Genomic DNA, 17,203 nt, shown 5'->3' with positions numbered 1-17,203 from the left:
CTATCAGCTCCAGCTATCATGGCAGAGATGACTGGAAGTTGTACTCCACAACATCTGGAGAGCATCACACTGGTGACACCTGACCAGCATCTAACTCTCCAAGGCCTCCTAGAACATCTTGGGGTGAGTGGCGTTGGCCTTCTGAGTGCAAGGCACCCAAGAAAAGCAACACATATTTTTACTCTCAGAAATGTTTATCTGAAGACTTTGGAGGCTGGGGGTGGGGAGAGATATCTAGCATGAAATGAAATAGCCCCTAATTATTAAAGATGCTTCAGGCAGACTTTTACTACGAGTCTGAATAATTTCTAGGACATTCAGCGAGTAGTGTGTAGATCAGCATAAACGGCCACCGCAAATTACATGCTTGGGAAACTGCATCCCTCAGCTATCCTGAAAATAAGCATGAAAAGCTTGGTATGCAGAGGAAACATCACACAGAACTCAAGCGGTCGAGATAAATGGGAAAGGAACATATGTGATGAGCCACAGAGCTGAGACAGCAAAAGAAACAGAGCAAATCCCAATTCTGGTGCATTTCTCTCAATTTAACTTAATTTATCTAGGTCATAATGTAATTAAAAAAGGAACTGGAATATAAAAAGTGAATCTTGAAATAGCCACATATGGCAGGGGTCAGCAAACTTTTTCAGCAGGGGGCTGGTCCACTGTCCCTCAGACCTTGTGGGGGGGCAAGACTATATTTTGAAGAGAGAGAAAAATGAACCAATTCCTATGCCCCACAAATAACCCAGAGATGCATTTTAAATAAAAGGACACATTCTACTCATGTAAAAACACACTGGTTCCGGGACAGTCTGCGGACCGGATTTAGAAGGCGATTGGGCCGGATCCAGCCCCCGGGCCTTAGTTTGCCTACCCATGACATATGGCATATAAACTCTCCTTGATAAATATAATAAATTTAAATCCCCACATTCCATCACCCGATTGAAGCTCAACCCTCAAAAGGAAGCCTAAACATATATATGAGAAGGAAATGGCTTTTTATGTAATGTAGTTGATAAATAAAACTTCCACAGAGATGCTTATGTTAATCTGTTGGAGTAAAACCAGTAAAATATTGCAGCACCCTTAATACTCTCCCCCCCCCCCGCAAAGCAATTCAATATTATACAATAACAACCAAACATGGATGAAATCATATTGTCATATAATCTTTGATAATGTGCTTAACAATATTCTGCCAACTGGGTGCCCTGTAGATGTTTTAGACTACAACTCCCACCACCCATGACAACTGGTCGTGCTGGCTGGGGCTGATGGGAACTGTAGTCCAAAACATCCAAAAACAGGCCTGTGAAGGCTGTTTTATGACACACACTGTTGAAGACTGCAAGACAGTAAGATTTCACTCAGACACTGTAGAACCCGTCACAAAGCATTACACATCTTTCATTGTCAGATTTGATTAATTTTATCATTTATTTATTTACTGAGTTTCTTAACCCGGCTATTTTAAAAAATGATTGTATCTTTCTGCCAACTCAAAATCACTTTTCTATTATTTTCATATGTTCATCATTCTGCCTTCTCTGGTTCAAAACACATGGGTTATGTTTCAGGCACTTTATTGAGGACCAAAAATTTATTGCCAAATTCGCTCCGGTGGAATTTCTCCTTCTCCTACAACCGGGCAATTACAATGCCGACAGCTATTAGGAGGTATTATACTTTCTAATTTTGTCAAGTGAGCAGCAGTCACCTGGTTGCCTTTTACAGCCAATAATGTCCATGTGTAGGTGGTGGCCTACCTTTTTAATCACATCATAGCATTATCTCCTGTGCCTTTCACTCTGCTCAGCATCAGAATTTTCCTATCCGCTGCTGCCAAAACTGTGTCCCAATTCCTCTCCAAAAGTATCTCTGGTATCATATATTTGAGGTGCTAGCTTGGGTGTTCCCCTGGGTCAGTGCCTCCTTATGACTGGGACTCCATGAAATGAACATGATTTCCTAACAGGCCTCAGATATTTTGTTAATTACTATGCTGGTTCCAGGGTACGGGGCTACCCGCTTAGCTGAAGCTGGCTGTAGGGGAGACCACCTAGGAACATTACGTATGCCACCTGTCAGGGAACTGTCATCTGAGACGAAGGAGGTGAAAGGGCTCATGGAGGGTGAGAGAGACCACTCAGCGGAGGAGGGGACCAGCAGGGGGAGAAGTGGAGTTACAAGGGAAAGTGAGTCGGAGGGAGGGCTCAGAGATACTTCAAGCGAGAACAGTGGAGAGGTTTCAGGACCTCCCGTAGGGACACCCACTCCTCGGCGGAAACTGTCACGCCGAGAGTCCAGAAGACGCGTTTCCGTTAAGGAGCTTTTATGCTGGAAGAAGTTCCGTAAACGCCCACTGTCCGATTCAACGAGCGATTGATGGAGCCATGCTTAAGGAGCTCCATCACAGACAGAGGTTTGGGAACTTAGCCAAACTCTGAGGGATCAGGATTTTACGCACAAGCAGCTCACCATCCCATCACAGCAATCGGACAGTCCCTGAAAGCAGCTTGTGCAGAGAGGCATCATGAGCAACCCAGCCGGAGCCGGAGGAGCAGCAGGAGCTGGAGAAGGTCCAACTCTGGAAGAAAGGTACAGAGTTTTGGAACTCCAGCTAGCAATGCAAACGGCGAGGCTAGAAGAAAGGAGGGCGCAGGATGCAGAAAAGGCAAAAGGCGCTACACTAGCAAGAAAGATGCCAGGAATGGTGCAGAAGTTTGGGGGGGACCCCAGGAACTACCAAGCCTTTAGGACAGAGATGCAGTATGCTCTTGAACTGCAGTTTAACGACTTTCCCGATGAGGCATCGCGAGTGGCGTTTGTGATTGGCCATCTCGAAGGGGGGGCGAGAGACTGGGTCCGGCCCCTGATGGCAGGGAATAGTGACATGCTGAAGGACGCGAGGAAGTTTTTTCGCGCCATGGATTTGATGTTTTCCAGCGAGATTGAACAGGGACTGGTGCGCAGACAATTGATGGCTTGCAAACAGGGGAGCCGATCGGTTCGTGAGTACTGGACTGAGTTTACAATGTTGATACATAAATTGGGGTGGGACCTATCGGCGGAACCCATTCAAATGCTCTTTGAAGAGGGGCTTTCTTCGGCGGTGAAAGACGAACTTTCCCGGGCGCCCAGGGCGGAGTCTATGGACCAGCTGACCAAATCAGCGCTGACCATTGGAGCGCGCCAGGAGGCAAGAGCCTTGGAGAAGCGGGAGGGGAAAGGAGAGCGTTGGAGGGATTTCCGCATTCCAGAGATTCCAGAACCCAGTTTCCCGCCCGGAGAGCCGATGGAAGTTGGAACAGCGCGCGCGAGCGCAGTTTCAAATCCCAGTGAAGGGAGGAAGAAGGAGGGAAAGAGCGCCAAGAAATGTTACCTCTGCCAGCAACCAGGTCACTTTGCCAGAGTCTGCCCGCAAAGAAAGGAATGGCAAGGGATGGCGGGAGCTGTTGGGGGGAAGGAGGAGGAAGTCCAGGAGCCAGTAAAAGCCAACGCCTGTCTGCCACTGTCAGGGCACTGCAGACAGGCCAAGGAGCAGTAAAAGTGCCCACTCCGGAACCTCCAAGACCAGCTCTAGTAATAGAGGTGCTGCTAGAGCTGGCAAACGGATACCCACTAAAGACCAAGGCGCTGTTGGACTCAGGCAGCTCCTGTAATTTTATGAGCAAGGAGTTTGCAGCTGAACACCAGATACAAACACTCCCTTTAAGCAACCCCCTGCAGGTCACCACGATTGATGGGAGGGAGCTGTTGGGGGGAGAAGTTAGCCTACAGACCGTCCCAATGGTTATGAGGGTGGCAAGGCACACTGAAAGGATAGCGTTCAATGTAGCCACCCTGGGAGGGGCGCCAGTCATTTTGGGAATGAGCTGGCTAGCGTTGCATGACCCGCTAGTGGGCTGGCATCAGAGAGTGGTCTCCTTTGGGTCAGCACATTGCCTGGAACACTGCAAAGAGGGAAAGGTGCCAGAAGGGGCAAAAGCCTCCCTAGCAGGGATGGAAGTGGCGGACAAAGGGAAGGTGCCCAAACAATACGCTGACCTGAGCAAGGTCTTCAGCGAAAGGGAAGCAGATAAACTACCACCGCATAGAGACTTTGACTGCCAAATTAACCTGGTCCCTGGGGCCCAGCTCCCCGTGGGCAAGCTGTACGCCATGTCAGACAGGGAAATGCAGGAGTTGAGGGAGTTTATTGACAAAAACCTGAAGAGAGGTTTCATCAGAGAGTCCAGAGCGGTGGGGGGCAGCCCAGTGTTTTTTGTGGACAAAAAAAACACGGATAAACCGAGATTGATCGTGGACTACCGGCGGCTAAATGCCGTGTCAGAACCAGTGACTTTCCCCATGCCCAGGATTGATGACATTTTGACCAGGGTGAGGAAGGGAAAGATATTCACGAAACTGGACCTGAGAGGAGCGTACAACCTGATACGAATAAAGAAGGGGGATGAATGGAAGACAACGATGTTCACCCCCCCGAGGGGCTTTCGAATATCTCATTATGCCCTTTGGATTACAAGCAGGCTCCGCCTGTTTTCAATCGCTCATGAACCATGTACTGGGACCTTTGCTCTACAAGAATTGCGTGGCCTTCCTCGATGACGTGCTGATATATTCAGAGAATGAGGAGCAGCATGTAAAGGATGTCAGGGAAGTGCTGAGCCAGCTGCAAGCAAACCAGTTGTGGGTGAAATTGGAGAAGTGTCAGTTCCACGCCAAGGAGGTGGAATTCCTGGGGTACCGCTTATCAGACAAGGGATTAGCCATGGATCCAGGCAAGGTACAGGCGGTGCTGGAATGGAAGACACCGAAAACGAAAAAAGATGTGCAAAGGTTCTTAGGGTTTGGGAACTTTTACCGTAAATTCATCAAGAACTTTGCCCACTTAACGGCTCCCATCACGGACTGTCTAAGCAGCAAGAAGAAATTCGTTTGGACGGCGGAGGCGGAGCACGCTTTTGAGGAATTGAAAAAGGCATTCGCTTCGGAAGAACAGCTCCTGCATGTGGATTTACAAAAACCCATGAGAGTGGAAACTGATGCCTCAGACCGGGCGGTGGGGGCGGTGCTGCTTCAGCCAGGGAGCAATAAGTCGGAATGGAGACCGTGTGCCTTCTTTTCGCGTAAGCTGAACAAATCCGAGAGGAATTACACGGTATATGACCGAGAACTACTCGCCATTCACGAAGCGTTCCGGAGATGGAGACACTTACTAATTGGCGCACAGCATAAGGTGCAAGTGTGTACGGACCACAAGAATTTGGAGTATTGGAGAACGGCACGAGTGCTCAACCAACGACAAGTGAGATGGGCCCAGGAGTTCTCCAAATTCCATTTTGAAATCTGCTATGTGCCAGGTCCAGAAAACATCAGAGCGGACGCTCTCTCGCAAACCTGAATATTTGGAGGGGGAGGGAGCGCCAGAAGAGAGACATATCATCCCAGAGGACCACTGGGTGTGTGGTGCGGCCTGGGTGGGGCAAAGAGAACTGGTAGAGGGAACGGTAAATGATGAGTACGCCCAGGAGAAGCTCAGAGGTTTAAGGAGAGAGGGAGAAGACCCCGGAGGTTTTGAAGAAAGAAACGGGGCATTGTATTACAAAGGGGCGCTATATATACCCGAAGGGGAATTGAGGGGGAGAGTACTCAAACAGCTGCACGACAATCCCACAGCGGGGCATTTTGGGCAACACAAGACCATGTGGTTGGTGACCAGGGAGTTTTGGTGGCCCAAGGTGAGGGAGGATGTACGGGAGTATGTGAGAAGGTGTGACCAATGCCAGAGAGCCAAAGGAGAAAGGCGGGCACCAGCTGGGTTATTAGAACCGTTACCCACACCAGAACGACCGTGGGAGGCGGTGTCGATAGATTTTATGACTGATCTGCCCAAATCCCAGGGGAAAACCGCCATACTAGTCGTAGTAGACCAGTTAACTAAGATGGGTCACTTTGTAGCTTGCTCACATGCAGTCACGGCGGAAGAGACAGCAAAATTGTTTGTAGAACATATTTTTAGGCTGCATGGCGCCCCCTTGAGGCTGGTTTCCGACAGAGGGAAACAGTTCACGTCCAGATTCTGGAGGAAGCTTATGAGCTTGTTGCACGTAGAGGTCAACTTTTCGACTGCCAGGCACCCTGAGACCAATGGGCAGGCGGAGAGGGCAAACGGTATCCTTCAACAATACCTGAGGTGTTATGTCAATGACAGAGAAAACGATTGGGTCGAAAAGTTGGCACTAGCGGAATTTGCTTACAATAATGCAGAGAATGTGTCCACCGGGATGAGCCCCTTTTTGGCTAATTATGGGTGCCACCCCAGGGCGTTTCCAGGGGAAGGAGGAGAGAGATGGAGTGTTCCGGCCGCTGAACTTTTTGTAGAAGAAATGGAAGCGATCCATCGTCAACTCCAACACAACTTAGAAAGGGCCAAAGAAGAATATAAGAGGCAGGCAGACAAGAGCAGAAGGGAAGGTGAAACAATTAGGGTGGGGAGTCGGGTCTGGCTATCAACCCAAGGGTTGCCGTTCAAGGGGAGTTGCAAGAAATTGAGACCCAAAAGATTGGGACCATTTGAGGTCATCCAACAGGTCAACCCAGTGGCTTTCAGACTCCGGTTACCGAACCACATGAAACTGCACCCAGTATTCCACAGGTCATTACTGTCACCATACAGGGGGGAAGGTGAAGGGGTGTCCACACGGGGGCCAGCCATAGAAGAAAGGGAAAGCCGCAACTATGTGGCGGAAATCATCGACTCCAGGTGGAAGGGTAATCAGGTGGAGTATTTGGTCGCGTGGGAAGGGGAACCGGAGTCGGAAAACACCTGGGTGAAGGCAGAGGAGGTCCATGACGAGGTCTTGATCGAAACGTTCCACCAAAGGTTCCCCAGGAAACCTCAGACAGTAGCGAGGTTCCGGAGGGGGTACTTTGGCACCACCGACGATGAGGAGGAACTGGAGGGATTCAGGGAATCGGAGTTGGAAGGGGGTACAGACTCCGAGGAGGAGGAGTACTTGGAAACCGGGAACAGCAAAAGGTGGAGGGAAGTGTTCGAAACTTCGGAAGATGAGGGAGGTTCCTTCAGGGGTTTTGCTCCCTCGCCTCCCGCAGAGGAGGGGAGGGAAGGGGGTGAAGGGGGCCCTAGAGGGGAGGTGGATGTCAGGGAACTGTCATCTGAGACGAAGGAGGTGAAAGGGCTCATGGAGGGTGAGAGAGACCACTCAGCGGAGGAGGGGACCAGCAGGGGGAGAAGTGGAGTTACAAGGGAAAGTGAGTCGGAGGGAGGGCTCAGAGATACTTCAAGCGAGAACAGTGGAGAGGTTTCAGGACCTCCCGTAGGGACACCCACTCCTCGGCGGAAACTGTCACGCCGAGAGTCCAGAAGACGCGTTTCCGTTAAGGAGCTTTTATGCTGGAAGAAGTTCCGTAAACGCCCACTGTCCGATTCAACGAGCGATTGATGGAGCCATGCTTAAGGAGCTCCATCACAGACAGAGGTTTGGGAACTTAGCCAAACTCTGAGGGATCAGGATTTTACGCACAAGCAGCTCACCATCCCATCACACCACCTTTATATTCCACGATGGGCTTTTTAAATTTAAGAAATAATTCCTCAGTATGGGCAACCCTTCGCAGGTATTCTCAGCATTTATCCACACTCAGAGACAACTGAAGGGCTATGATGCCTCACTGTCATAAACAACGTCTACTTGATTCCACAAAGAAGAGACAGAGAAATCACCAGGTGCATCTCAATGTCACTTTTAACCTCATCCGCAAATTTCTCAACATTTCCCCTCCCCTAGCATTCAATAAACCTTTCATCAAGCCAAGAATGACAAAAACTGGGCCTGATGTGCACTGTTAAACTGAACATTAAATTATAGGTGCTGCCATTTTTGATGTGGCTCTCTCTGTGTTCATGCACATACGCATTAGTACTCAGGCAGAATACATGATGCCTTAATGAAGTCTACAGTCCTCAGTCCGAAACTGTTCAGTATAGAAATGTTAAGTGCAAGCTCAACCATGGAAAATAAACACAGAGGTACCTCGGGTTACAAACGCTTTAGATTACAGACTCCACTAACCCGGAAGTAGTACCTCAGGTTAAGAACTTTACCTCAGGCTGAGAACAGAAATTGCAGGGCGGGGCAGCAGGGGGAGACCCCATTAGCTAAAGTGGTACCTCAGGTTAAGAACGGTCCTCCGGAATGAATTAAGTTCGTAACCAGAGGTACCACTGTAAATTTCCCTATCTTTCAGTAATTCTGTCAATACATAATGCTCCTGCTCCAACAAACCATGGGTTGTGGCAATGGGAACTCACAACAAACTCAAGCACTCCCTTGTTTATTTCCTGTCTACGAACTTGGAGAGACTTTTGTATGGAGCCTTTAAACTAGAGTTTCTGGGGTTGGATGTCAGGGAAGGAGGGAAGAGGATGTGCTCAAGTTTATTGCTTGTTTCCATTGCAACATACTATGGTTTGCTGGAGAACATTATGTCCGATCTGAGCCAGTACCTCAGGGTGGGTGAGCACACTTTTCTCATGGATTACTGTAGCAAAGTAAAGTATATTTACCTGAACCTAAAGGATGAACCTCTGGTAAAGAGAACAGGTTTAGGCTTTGGTTTAGGCTCCTCAAATAATCTGAAGAAGGCATGGTGCTCTACACAGATCTTCCAAAAGGCTTTGCAAAAATCCCGACTGGCCATCAGGAATTCTAGGGTGTCCTGGAAGGAACTCTGAAAGATAATGGTGGGAGATTTAACACTGGAAGGAGAGTGAACATCGTCCAAGCGCAAATGTGGACATTTCCCTCCACTTTCAACTACACCAACTTGTAAAAAAGGACATTTATATTGCATAAAATTAAAGCAAGCAATAACACTGATCCCTTTATTTTTAGGATTATTTATTTTACGAATGATATGGCTTTTGAATCTACTCAGCATCTACTATGCTTTTCTATACCATACAGTACCTAGACAGAAAAGGACCCTACTGGGAGGCTGAACTATTCATTTTGTTATGTAGAATGTAAAACAAGGCAGGTGGTTAGCTCAACTGGTTAGAGTGCAGTGCAAATAATGCCAAGGTCGCAGGTTTGATCCCTGTAAGGGCCAGCTGTATATTCCTGCATTGCAGAGGTTTAAACTAGACGATGCGCAAGGTTTCTTCCAACCCTATGATTGTATGATAATGGAACGTAACTTTCCTGAAAAGTCATTATAATGGAATATTATGATGATCTCCAACTATATCAACATGACTATCTGTTTCCCTAAAGTAATCATTTCTCTTGCTGACCCACTTCATCTGCCTCAAAGCATTTAATGCCAGCCTCAAAACATTCATTTTGTGAATGCTACAGGAGAAGTGACAGGCAATATTTTAGAATGGTGAGAGCTTCCTAAGTAATCACAGCTCACTGGAAACAAGAATCTGCTGAACTGTCAGTTCCTGATATTCAAATCTAAGAGATAAGACACTAGCTTCCACTCATGTGGTAGGACTGTACCATTTTGGACCACGGGTTTGGGGGTGGGGACTCCCATGACTAAACAATTCCTCCCACACAGAAAACTAGTTTTCAGGGTTCTAGCCAAGAATCCTCCTGACATCCAGTTTTTCCATGCTGATGCATTTCTAATTAAGGCTTATTTAAGTCCTCACCTGTAGTCTGAAGTGGCACAGCCCAAAATGAAGGTTTACCAGTTCATTGAGAACTAGGACTAAGCCTAGTGAACAGAACAGAGTATTTGGAGGTAGTCAATTGTTACGTTATTCCCTAGGGAGATCACCAAAAGGGGAAAGGATAACATACACCGGAATCTGATAGGCAGAATCGGAGGCTGATATATAGTGACTTTCCAGGGCTTGACTTTCATAGCCAAGCTGAGATTTAAACCTGGATGTCATGGAGAGCAAGTAGAATCCCTACAATATAGAAATAACAATAATAATAATTTATTAATGTGTCCTTTTGTCTTAATGATGCTCCTTCTACGCTGGAGTGGCAATATTCTCTCATCTCACTTCCTACCTCTCCTCACCCTTCCCCCAATCCATTTTACCATCTTCACTTGCCCATTCCTTTCATATTTTACGACCTCTCCCATCAAGCCTCTTCTGAATTTACCATTTGTGGCCTATTTCCAAACCAGGGTACATTCTGTAAGAGGTACTACCGGCAACTGGTTTAATGGGGCAATTTGAGGGAAGAGGAACACCCAGAAAAGGGGTGTCCCAAATGAAGTCAGCAGCTGTCAGGGTGGGAAAAACAAATGTTCATTTCCTATGTCACAGTTCAGAGCCCACTGAATTGGGCAAGGTATAAGCTCACAACTTTATGCAGAGATAAAGGTGGTTTAAAGAATCCAGTATGAATAAGCTGAATGGAAATAATACATTTTACGTTTTCGTCAGGCATCTGCCACTTCAAATTGCCTTGCGCATTCCAGAGACTTACGTTTGCATCTGGCCTCAACTTAATAAGAAAACGCTTCCTCTTAAAGCTCAGTTTTCGAACTTTAGCCCAGTTGAAGGCATTGATTTTGGTGTGACCCTGAATACGAAGAAGAACGGAAAAGAAAAGGTATGAATACGTTTCTTCCCCCAAAACAGGCATTCATTCATCTGCAAAATTAATTTTCAAAACTAACAAAAGGTGCAGTTCACTACACTCAAACTATTTTAATTTAGTCTGCCTGCTTAGCTGCCTAAAACAAATAAGGCAATTCCGCTTTCAGTGGCACAATAAAGGAAACTGAATATAATGACCTATTTCCACTTTCTGCTCAACTAGGCAATTATCAGTGCCAGCCTAACTACCATAGAGTTAGGTACCTTAAAGCCTTAGCTACCTTAAGGCTTTAACATCCAATAACTATCTGCAAGAGAACTATCTGCAATGGAGCAACTGCCCTAGGGCTTCCCCATGGAAGAAGCCATCTCTACACTGGCAAACAGTTACTATAGGGTACTAGCAGACTGGATCTCACAAGATAGCAGCTTTGGGCTGACTCCTTCTCATTTGCAGTCTAGACTGAACTACGATCAGAGCTTCTCACCTGAAACACCAGAATGCCTGTATGGGCAACTGCCAGGTTTATCTTAGTTCCTTCCCTGTCCTTGGCTGGATGCAATCGGATTCCGTACATTTCCAAACGACGGGCAATCTCAAGCAGCTGGAAATCTGATTCTGCTGGTGTCTGTCCACTGAAGGAATGATAATTGATTTTACACAGGACAAAGAAGGTTTAAAAGAACCGTTAGAGCTTTTCATGGCAGATGTTGTTTCCTGCTCAGACTTGCATACAAAGTCACTGTGAAACAGACCCTAGCACCAATTTGATGGTTTGAAAGACCTAGTACAAATAAATTCCATATCTATTGCACGTCCTTGCATGCTTTGTGACTATCTGCTGGAGCAACAACTGGTACACTAGATTGTGACCGCTCATATTTTAACCAGTCAAAGAGTAGTTTCAGGTGTACCAGTGAAGCAAAATGAAGACATGCAACCTTCTCACACTTCCTGTTCCTCTACAACACAACTTTGTGTATCTTCTCAAACCTGGAATCTCCCATTTAGGAAATGAACCATTTCCCAATGGTGACAAACAAGATTTCCCATTGGCAATTGAATACGATTTTGTTGTTGATGTTATAAATAAATTCTTCTCCCCCAAAAGGTGACAAGTTTATACTATACCCAAACACTCCTGTGAACTCCCAGAGAAAAGTTGAGCCATGGTTTGTTAAGTTTTCACACACACAAGTAGTTAAAACAACACAAAAGGTTTTGTGTGGCTCTATTCACAAACTGGATAAATAAATGTAAAAAATAAAACAAAAGAAGAAACGAGTAAGCTGAGGAAAAACAGAGACTCGCCTTCTTTCCTTTGTGTCCTACTCCAGAGTCTAGTTTTTGTGCTTTCTACTACACAGGTACTTATACATCAAACATTGTCTTTCTCCCTTTAATTTTTCATCAGACAAAACCACAAATTTTTCATCCCCAAAACCACTTCTGCGATGCCTTATTGGCATGCAAAACTTCCGTTCTTTCTGCTATTTGTTAACCCACCTCTGCCCTCTTTCTCTACTCTGTTATGAAGCCCTGTCTTCTCCTCATACCTTTCTGCTGGTTATCTTACGTTTATAAATCCTAAGGACAAATGTCCTGCTTTATAAGACAACAGCACTAAGAATGCCATTACTTAAGCATTAAATAGTAATACTTACATGTGATTACGATGAAATTCCATGATTTTGTCTTCTAATGCTTCTTGCTGAGGTATATACTTGTTCTTTGCTAAGTGTTCACGATCAATGGTTTCATCAAAATCCCCAATCTCAGCTAGGGAGAGGGGGGGAAAGTGCACTCAAATAAGTGAAATGCATGAGGCAGCCTATCCCAATGCATGTTTATTTATCATTAAGCTCTACTGAGTTCAATAGGATGCACTCTTAAGTTGTTTGGATTCTTATTCTCGAGGTGGAACGAACAGAAAATCCTGAAAGATGCAGTGAATAACAGAGCACTGTACTTGTGGTCCTGAACATTTCATGCAAAGGACTGAAAACAGGGAGGAAGGATACTGAGCTGTAGGGTCTGCTGTCAATTAGCAAGGATCCACTGGGATCAAACCACAGCAGTGAGATTTCTGAGGGTTCAGCAAATTACACAAGCTCCTCTTGAAAACATGCAGCATTTTCCAGCGTATCACAAAGCATGCTGTTCTTTACAGCTGCTTTTCTCAAAAGGCCTGTTTTTCTTCTGTTACAGGACTTCTGTGGGAATAGTAGATGGCAATGTGATGCCCAGAGTAGAAAATCCAGAGGGTGACACCCCAAATAGTGGTTAAACTATGATAATAAATGAAAGAATTGATAATTGGGTGCCTTGTGACAACAGCCCGACTTCTGCAGCCTCACCCTGTCCGCCGGTCTGCATTTCTATCCCTACAAGTTTCATCTTACTCGGATGACACATATGAGAAAGGACAGGGAAGATTTGGCACAGTAGATGATAACTAGTTAGAGATACTCTGGAGAGAAAATGCACTGAGAAATGCAGAAACTTTGATGAAGAAAAATAGTGGCATGTGGCTCTCACTGTAGTTCTCTTTCAGGCATTTTTGCTGGCACATGTCACATTTACACTAATGAGGAAAGACGTGTATAAGGTTCTAGTCACACATAGGAGAGCACAGAAAACCACACGCAGGCCCATCAAAACCATATGAAGGCAACCACAACAGAAAAATACCTCACAACAGATTCCACCATGAAATAGCTGCTAATCTGGCAGACAAATTGTGAAGGCAAATTCTACCTGCGCTAACTGAAAGTGAATACTCTAAATCCCACCAGGTGTGTGTGTGTGTGTGTGTGTGTGTGTGTGTGTGTGTGTTATTTATTAATCCCATTTCAATTATACACATTCCAGCGGCAAAGAATATTGAAACAAGCAAATAGCAATTCCTTCCTGCTTCCATTTCGCCATAGTATTTTGAAACAACCTGAAGAAAATGGATGCTACTCAGATACTAGCCCAATGTATCTTTGTGAACATACATTTATGGATACGGCAACTGACCTTAAATCTATTGAAAATGTATTCATAAGTCAGTATTCTCCCTGGGCGACAAGCACCTTATTCTTCAAAATGCAGGAAGGGTTTGGAGATGAGCAAGTTTTACTTACACTGTACGATGTGTGAGATTAAGAGAGCAGCACTGGTGTCGTTGCAGGTTAGTCTTCCTTGTGCTAAATCCTGCTTTACCTGCAGTGCAAATAAGTACCTGAAAACACAAAAAGAAAAAGCAGTGGAGGAATGAAGAAGGCTTCCATGGAGTGGCAAGGGCATCTGTGAAATCGAAATGTTAACTCATTACTTGATAACATGGGGAGATTTAGCAATGATCCCTTCCACTTCGCAAACAAGAGATAACTGCAGAATAATGTAGCGGTTGTACAGTCTTCATGGAATTAATTCTCACCTTTCAAATTATGGGTGTCTGAAATATAAACACTATCTGCATTTCCTGAACTTGCAACTAGCAAAACAACAATTGTCAGCAGAGTGCAGTGGTTGGACTAGGGCCTGGAGTCAAATCTCTGTTTAGTTTTGACATTCACAGGGCAACTTCAGGCCATTCGCGACCCCTTAGCCTAAACTACCTCACAGGGCTGTTGTGAAGACAGAGCAGAACCATGTATCCCACTACAAGCTCCTGGGAGGAGTGGGGAGAGGCAAGACGGGTAATAAATAAATCTAGTTGTTGCAGGAATTTCACATTTTTAACCACCAAATGATATCCCCCCCCCCCCTTTAAAACAAACTCATAAGCTATGTAGGCTAACAATTGCACCAGAAAACATTATATCCTATTTATGTTGGATATAGGGCTTTTTTTAAAAAAAGGAAAGAAAAACAAAACAAAAACTCTACCACTGTTAGATTGCAGTTTGGCTGCCTTATTAAACTAATCTTTAAAAAAAGAAAAAGTTTAGCATTGCATAAGAACATGGCCACTCTCTCTGAAATTTCCACCACATTTTTCTTATTCAGAGAGCAAGTGAGAGCCATCTTCTCAGAAGAGGGTATCAGATTAGTCTGGTCTTTGATTTTTTAAAGAACCTGTGCTGCCCTATATTCCATCTGCTAGTTTCTTCCAGAACTTTCAGGGGTTGCCTATACCTGAAAACCAGCATATTAAAAAAGCAAATGAATAAATGAATAACAACGAGTATTTTCCATTCACTGTTCTTCCTTTTAATATTTGCTCCAGGGCCTTGCCTGCTACTTAAGATAAGCTTCCAGGACTGTTGTTACCTGCCTTTATTGTCTTTCAGGAATATAAACAGTATTCTCCACCCATAATCCTACCACCACCACCCCTTCTTAGTACGTGTTAGTTTAAGAAGCAGGAAATCATGGAGGGGGGGGAAATCAGATCAAACAGAAAAAGTGATGCTAAAACTTCAGAGAGGTGCAGATAAGTAAGAGCAATTAAAATTACTAATATGGAATGATGGTTCAAAGGTCTATAGTACTGAAACTCAGCATTTGGCAGTAGTAGCAGCTCGCTATAATGTTAGGAGAATTTGAAACAGTAAAACCCTCCTGCTAAAGTATGTCATTTACATATTCACTAGAGGTGCACACCCTGAAGATTATACAGTTATAATTCTGTACACACACAAAAACTCTCCCCCCCCCCCCAATTTTAAAATAGAAAACTCAATACAGAACTGGAATACAGAGAAGTGCAACTAAATTTGTAGGAGGAGGGAGATGTTTATACCTACAACTTGGGCCAGATACTGATTCCATGGTCTCTCAGAACTGGAGAGGACAAATAGGCACCAAAATATAGTGTGAAGACCAAAAGGTGCCCTATAGCCCTTGAACAGCCTTGCACATGAATTATATGTCTACAGCATGTGAGTGTCATGGAAACTGCAGTTACAATGGACAGCCCACACATTTACAGAGGCTTCTAAAATGTCACTGAAAGCTGAAGCCACAAATGGCATCTTGCTACCAAACCAGGAAAGAAGAGGGCCAATCTGTTGAGGTCTCTAGGCCCTTTCCTTGCTATACCAGCCAATGGCCCCATCCAGATTAATGTCAGACCAGGCACTAGAATCCAATTCAAAATGAACTCCTAGCCCCGTCATAATCTGGTTTATTTTTTCTTTTCTTCATTCAGCAGTATATCTACATGCATGCTTCAAGTAGCTGTCAATCCCCTCCTTTAATGAGGCACAAATGAAAATGGATGGCAGTACTGACCTTGTTAACTCCTCTTGCAGTTGAGCATGATCAGGCGGGAAGAATTTCACCACGAATTTTAGAATCACGTGCTTAGGCCCTAGGGGGAAGAAAAGGGGGGTGGGTGAGAAGAAACCTAAAATTCTGAATTAAGTAGTTTCCTCCTGCTCACACAAACACCTTTGTCTGAACTCAGGTGTGACTAGTACCCATCAACCACAATTACCATTGGACACCCATTCACTTTGAGCCAAGACTTATTTTGCCAAAGTAATCGCACAAAGACAGCTTTCAACGTTTTTCTGATCCTTGCGGATCAGAATGGCCACTGACAAGTGTGTGCTGCTGTGTTAAGAACATAGAAAGTTGCCTTATACTGCCATTCTGTTGGCGCATCTTGCTCCCAAACCTGGTGCCCTTCCAGAACGCTTTTGATTACACTCCCATTAGTCCCAGCCAGAACAACTATTCTCCTTTCTTCACAAAATGACAATGAAGCAATCTCAGACCAGAACTCCAAGCCTGAAAGCCCTTTTATTTTTAATAAAACTAAAGGCAGTGTGGACATTTGTGCTCAGATGATCTCTACGTCCGCTGGCAACCGCATAATAAAACAATGGCTAATAGTGTTCCCCTTCCCTACACTTCTTCCATTTTGGTTGCCATTGCCTGATTAAATGCGGAAGCTGACCGACCCATGATGGTGTGAGTATCTCAAAATAATTTCTTTAGAACTATATCTAGGGTTGTTCAAACCTGGATTCCAAATGGGAAGGTGTTATCTCTGTAGCTGACAGTGCAGAAAGCTACAGAAACTACGTGCTTCATGAAACCAATTTATTTGAAATATGCAGGCAGTTGCGAAATGTGGTGATTGTGCATAGGCTTCTTGAGCAGCCTGTAAGATCATATTCTTGCTACCACTAACATACAACTCATGATTACTGCACTGTTGTGCAACTGTTACGCTTTATGTATGTTAAGAACACAATACTGGTTTGTGTTTTGAAAACTGCAGGGCCAGGTTTATCCCACCATACTGTCTTATGCATGTTTTTGTACTTTATGTTGTATTGTTGATGCTGTTTATTTGTATGCAATTATATTGTTATACTGGGGGAAAAGAAAGGCCTCAATGAAGACGTGATTTTTAAAAAATACTCTTCCTTAAAGGAATAATTCACTACATGTGGGGAATGCTGGGTGTATGTGTGGGAACATTAACAAAATGCAACAACCGACAACTGAAGTGTATTCAGCCACCTCATCTGCAAAGGTAAGTTCTTAAGGACGGCAGACATAAATTCCAAAACTTGCCTAGCTTCTAACCTTCTTTCTGAAACCACCCCTTGTGACTTGCTGCAATGTTCTGAAGAAAGAGAGAAGTGAGCAAGCAC

The 17,203-nt window shown here is 44.9% G+C and overlaps 1 protein-coding gene across 14 annotated transcripts in view; it reads right to left on the bottom strand.

The window, feature by feature from the left end:
• Positions 1–17,203, bottom strand: part of FARP1 (FERM, ARH/RhoGEF and pleckstrin domain protein 1) — a 201,196-nt gene that overhangs the window by 58,637 nt on the left and 125,356 nt on the right. For all 14 annotated transcript variants that reach the window (XM_083610515.1, XM_083610518.1, XM_083610522.1 and 11 more), the window contains exons 5-10: positions 15,828–15,906; positions 13,733–13,830; positions 12,269–12,383; positions 11,092–11,239; positions 10,491–10,586; positions 8,600–8,763 (exon numbers count right to left, since the gene is read on the bottom strand). In XM_083610515.1, the coding sequence (XP_083466641.1) occupies positions 8,600–8,763; positions 10,491–10,586; positions 11,092–11,239; positions 12,269–12,383; positions 13,733–13,830; positions 15,828–15,906 (700 nt within the window). The remainder of the gene's footprint in view (positions 1–8,599; positions 8,764–10,490; positions 10,587–11,091; positions 11,240–12,268; positions 12,384–13,732; positions 13,831–15,827; positions 15,907–17,203) is intronic.

This window comes from Podarcis filfolensis (genome assembly GCF_964270895.1).
Source record: "Podarcis filfolensis genome assembly, chromosome: 4".
Taxonomy (NCBI): Eukaryota; Metazoa; Chordata; class Lepidosauria; order Squamata; family Lacertidae; genus Podarcis; species Podarcis filfolensis.
Note: the sequence above shows the minus strand (reverse complement) of the source record. Positions and strands in the feature narration are given on the sequence as shown.